Source organism: Cibotium barometz, chromosome 61 (genome assembly GCF_041138505.1).
Source record: "Cibotium barometz isolate CiBa-2024 chromosome 61, ASM4113850v1, whole genome shotgun sequence".
Lineage (NCBI taxonomy): Eukaryota > Viridiplantae > Streptophyta > Polypodiopsida > Cyatheales > Cibotiaceae > Cibotium > Cibotium barometz.
This window is the reverse complement of record NC_141106.1, coordinates 7,215,814-7,220,770: the sequence shown is the minus strand read 5'-3', so window position 1 is coordinate 7,220,770 and position 4,957 is coordinate 7,215,814. Positions and strand designations below refer to the sequence as shown.

Sequence of the window (4,957 nt, the reverse complement as noted above, 5' to 3'; positions counted from 1 at the left end):
TCTTGTTTTATTTAATTTAAAAAATGTGACTCCAAATTTTCCTTTCGGCAAAACGTTTTGAGTAAAGAAATGCAAGTCAGACTTTCACCCTTTAAAAAAGGATGGTCTGAATTTCCAAGAGGGTTTCGCTTGACCGAAAAAGTGCTACCACAAGTGGTCTATAGGAAGCGGCAAAGAAACACGTGGAGGAAGCCCAGTTAGTCTTGCGAGCTGACGTCTCGATGTCCGACGCTTGAAGCTACCATGAACGTGCAGTATATCTCCAGCAAGTTTCTGTGCAAAACTGCTTGTAGTTATAGCAGACTGTGGACGGTGGGTATAAATCCTAGACCCCTCTCCCTTATTCTGTAGAGCCTTCCTCAATTCTTTCTTATGGATCCCAATTGCCCTCATAATACCCCTGATTACTACTCCCCACCATTACCACCTCCGCCTCCTGCTCCTCCTCCTCCTCCTTCGGCTACTACTGCTGTTCTTGATAGCATTAGAACTCAGCTCAGTACAGCCATGAACAGCTTTCCTTGCTCACCTGCCCCCCCTGAGCTTCCACAATTTCAGAACTTTGATCATACCTTCCATGCCCAAGCATGGATTAACTCGAATAACTACACCTTCTCCGTTCCAAGCTATGGCGGTCGGTTTTGGGGGGAATCCCATCATGTGCAACAATATATCGATCCAGACCTAGTCAACAGTGCACATGATTTTGTAGCTGAAGAAGCCATGTCTTGGCTGTCTGTGGATTCGCCTAGCCATGCTGGAAGCTTTGAAGCTCCAAGTGCAGCTAATGATCAATACTCAGTAGATGCAAATTATGCTTGCAGCAGTAGTCAATTTGGTTTCCTTAATCTTCCAGAAACCTCAGGTGCATTACCCTCAGTTGATTCTCGGAGTAGTGAGAGCATGGCTGCGAGTAACGTCAACTGTAATGTCGGGTAGGATATTTAATTACGAGGTTGTTTAATGCTTTATGCGCACGAGTTATTTAATCATGCTAGAGGAGTATTCTGATCGTGTAGGCTTAACTCTACGTTGCATAGCCACCATGTGGAGCCACTTAATAGGCAGGCAATCTCCATAAGGGTAGCAAGCGACGAGCTTATCCTCAACGACGGATACTTTTGGCGCAAATATGGGGAGAAACGCATCAAGAACAAAGTGTTTCCAAGGTGATTAATTATTTATATCTATCTACAAACCCTACTTTAATGCATGCGGTGAAGTATTTATCAGCAAACCCTATGTTACTGCATTTTCGGATTAAGGTATATAATTTGGGGTTGGTGTAATGCGCATTGGCCGCAGGAGCTACTTCAAATGTGCTGAAGGCGGCTGCTATGTTCTCAAGCATGTAGAGCGATGCTCTGAGAACCGGGACTTTGTCATCACGACTTACATCGGCAAGCACAATCACCAAGTCAAACCTTAAGTATCTCCTCTGGAGTAATTACTTAGCATTCTAGTCTCTCTAATTTGTATGAGTAGGTGGCTCAGGGCACGGTAATTATGGCATGAAATTAGAAACCTTATATACTAATTAGGCTGCCTAACTTGCTTCCCTTATATACGCTTATATGGGTTGTGATATCGATGTAGTGGCATGAGCTATTGCATTGACTTACGACGCGAGCTATCAGGATCCTCTTCAAGCATACAACTTGACTTAATTGACTCATGTGTCCTTTTCTGTAAGGAAGGAAATTTATTCCACATACAACTTGTAAATCGTTGTCATGGGACAAAACTCTTGTGGGATTTTTTAAGGAAAGGATGAGAAAGGTTTACCTCGAGGTAGAAAAGGCAAGAGGGAAATCACTTGTGAGCCCTCATATTTAAGGATTGTGAAATCCATCTTGGAGCCTTTTACCCTTGAGATAGAGACCTAGGGGCACCCCAAAAAAAAAAAAACCCTTGAGATAGGGGCACCTGAAAATTTACCCTTGTAAAGAAAGGCTTAAGGCTGTAAAATTCTTGTTTTTTTTAATTTAAAAAATGTGACTCCAAATTTTCCTTTGGGCATAATTTTTTAGTATTTATACATAAATATTTAATTAAAAAGAAAAGAGGAATTCTTGGTAAATTTATTTTTTATGCGAAAAGAGGAATTCCCATGATAATTGGGATCCAAGTAATTAAATGGTAAAAGAGGAATTTTTTGGCATATTTAAAATAATGGATATTTTTATTTAATTTAAAAAAAGGAATTTTAGATAAACTTTTTTTATGTATAAGAATTTTTAAATGATAAAAGAGGCATTCCCGTGACCTCTTAGAATTCAATCATTTAAATACAAAAAGAGAAATTTTAAGCATATTCAGAAAAAGGATATTTGTATTGAATTAAAAGAAGAATTTTTATGGTATTTTAAGTAGAGAAAGGTTTAAATTAAATTTTGGTGGACAAAAGAGGAATTTTTACCATAAATCCACCTAGAAAATTAGGGTTGATAATTAAATTGGTAGAAAGAATATTCTTAGATATTTTATGTGGATAAATCACCAAATTGATATTTATCAAAAATTAGATTAATTGAAGAAGAGTATTTTTATAAAAATCCAATATTCTCATATAGAACCATTTCTTAATCTATTATGATTAGGAAGGAATGAAATTCATAAAGTTGGAATTTTCCTTACGGTTAGAAGTTCAATAAATTTTTATTTGAAGAAAATCCTTAGGAATCAAAGTCAAAAGTAAATCGAATAATTTTGGTTAGACCACGACTGTGAGAGGGGCAGCCAGTAAACTACTCGCCCATCTCTTGAATCTGAATCAAGCAGAAACCTCGTGACCAATTCCAATTCTTGACACAAAGAATAGACTACCGTTGAATTAACATAGTTTTCCCTTAGCCGAAATCATCAAGAATCTAGTTGGAAATTCAATCAAATGATGGGTAGATTACCTTGATGAGAGATCAATGATTCTCATTAAGAAAATCTAGATTAAGGAAAAAGGGTTTTGTGGAACTAATCTCGAACCGAGAGTTTTACTTCCATAAAACCTCTGTTTTGTTTAAAGGATTGTTTTACGCGAGAGACGTCGCTCGCAATATTGTGGAGGATTATGATCAGTAATACTATGATTTCATTGAAATATTGTTTTAAAGATAGCTGAATCTATTAAAATGGCAATTTCATATTGGGTGTGTAAGTGGTATGACTACCTTGAATTTTGCTTGAAACGTCGGCTAGGGGGCCTGGGAACTCTTTTCCTCGGTGCCCACGCAAAACAGAATCAAAGTTTTATAAAGGAGTCCCACCAATATAGTGGTTGGGTGGTTGGCTAACGCATGGGCCGGTTGGGGTTAGAATAAGTCCTAGGAAGACCCTTGTTCTGTGGAAGGGAATCAGCATGTGCCTCGCTAAAGGAGGAAAAAAGCGGTGATTTTATGGACCAAGTGCAAGTCTCTTTCTTGATCTGACCATGTGACTTTTGGGTTCGGTCGGATCTGTTTGGTTAGTTAAGACTTTGACTCGTTAGATCAATTCTCCTGTCGGATCTATTTGGTTAGTTAAGACTTTGACTCGTTAGATCAATTCTCTTGTTAGATGATTTCCCTGGTGGAATCGCACGTGCCTTCCGGGCGAGGAAAGTTTTTCTGGGTTCAGTTTCGGAGGAACCGCCGGGCTCGTCTCTTGTCCAGATATCTGAGGGCCAGACCCCGAGTGTGGATCCCTGCTCCGCACGAGAGGCTGACGGTGTTTCCACCACCAATGCCCTCGGAGGGGGCATCACGGAGGGGGCGAGGGTATTAAGCTTCATTCCTTAAGCTTTATTAATGAAGATTTTTAATCAAAGAATTTGGTTTTATAGATGGAAGTTCCACACTTATCCGGTATTCTTGATCTCACCTAGCCACCACAAGATATGACTGCTTCTGCCTTCGAGCATCTGAATCTCTCCCTTGCTTCACTGATTAATGGATTTGACACCACTGTAATTGCAAGCAAGGAGGCTTTTTTGCTGAGCGCATCTACCACCACATTTTCTTTCCCTGACCGATAATCTCAAAATTGAATTCCTATAGGGTCTGCATCCATCTCCTTTGACGCATGTTGAGATCCCTTTGGGTGAAGATCCACTTCAGACTTTGATGATCTGTCAAATCATCAAGGTGAACCTTTGGCTCAAAAGATAATGTCTCCACAACTTCAGAGCATAAACTACTGAGAGTAACTCCAAGTCATGGATGGCATAATTTCCCTCATATGTATTGAGCTTTCTGGATTCATAGGCCACTGCATAACCTTCCTACATAAGAGCACCGCCTAAGGCAAAACCCACTGCATCATTACCTATCTCAAAAGGTTTGGTAAAATCTCACAATTTAAGGATACGGTTGGTTACTAAGGCTATCTTCAGCTTATCAAAGGCACTCTAACACATAACAGACCACTGAAATGGTGTACTCTTCTTGAGAAGGTTAGTTAGAGGGGATGCTATCTGAGAATACCTGGGTATAAAGATCCTATACCATCTAGTTAATCCTAGGAATCCTTTGACTTTTTTTATCGTCTTGGGTTCCAGCCAATCTAGGACTGCTTGGATCTTTACAGGGTCGGGAGAAATCCCATCTTTAGACACTATGAATCCTAAGTACTCCACGTGGTCAACAGAAAAAGAACACTTTCTCTTTTTTACAAAGATTTGGTGCTTCCTTAGGATTTCCAAGACCTTGCGCACATGATCTTCATGATCTGCAGCATTCTTTGAGTATACCAAGATATCATCAAAGATGACAACAACAAAATCATCCAAGTATTCTATCATAATATCTTGCATAAGATGATTAAATGTCGGCAGGGCATTAGTCACTCCAAACGGCATGACTCTGAACTTATAATGCCCATAGCGAGTATTGAATGATGTCTTCGGGATGTCTTGTTCCTTGATTCTGATGTGGTAGTACTCAGATTTGAGATCTATCTTTGTGAACATTTGGGTCCCACTTAA

The 4,957-nt window shown here is 39.5% G+C and overlaps 1 protein-coding gene across 2 annotated transcripts; it reads left to right on the top strand.

Moving 5' to 3' along the window:
- The first annotated feature begins 345 nt into the window (after positions 1-345).
- LOC147604510 (uncharacterized) lies at positions 346-1,979 on the top strand. 2 transcript variants are annotated; one of them, XM_086794927.1, is made up of 3 exons: positions 346-935; positions 1,041-1,169; positions 1,306-1,979. In XM_086794927.1, the coding sequence occupies exons 1-3, from the start codon at positions 373-375 to the stop codon at positions 1,427-1,429; spliced, it is 816 nt and encodes a 271-aa protein (XP_086651053.1). In that variant the 5' UTR covers positions 346-372; the 3' UTR covers positions 1,430-1,979. The 2 variants fall into 2 exon arrangements, with proteins under 2 accessions (XP_086651053.1, XP_086651052.1); XM_086794926.1 differs by having other exon boundaries at positions 1,020-1,169.
- The last annotated feature ends 2,978 nt before the right edge of the window (positions 1,980-4,957 follow it).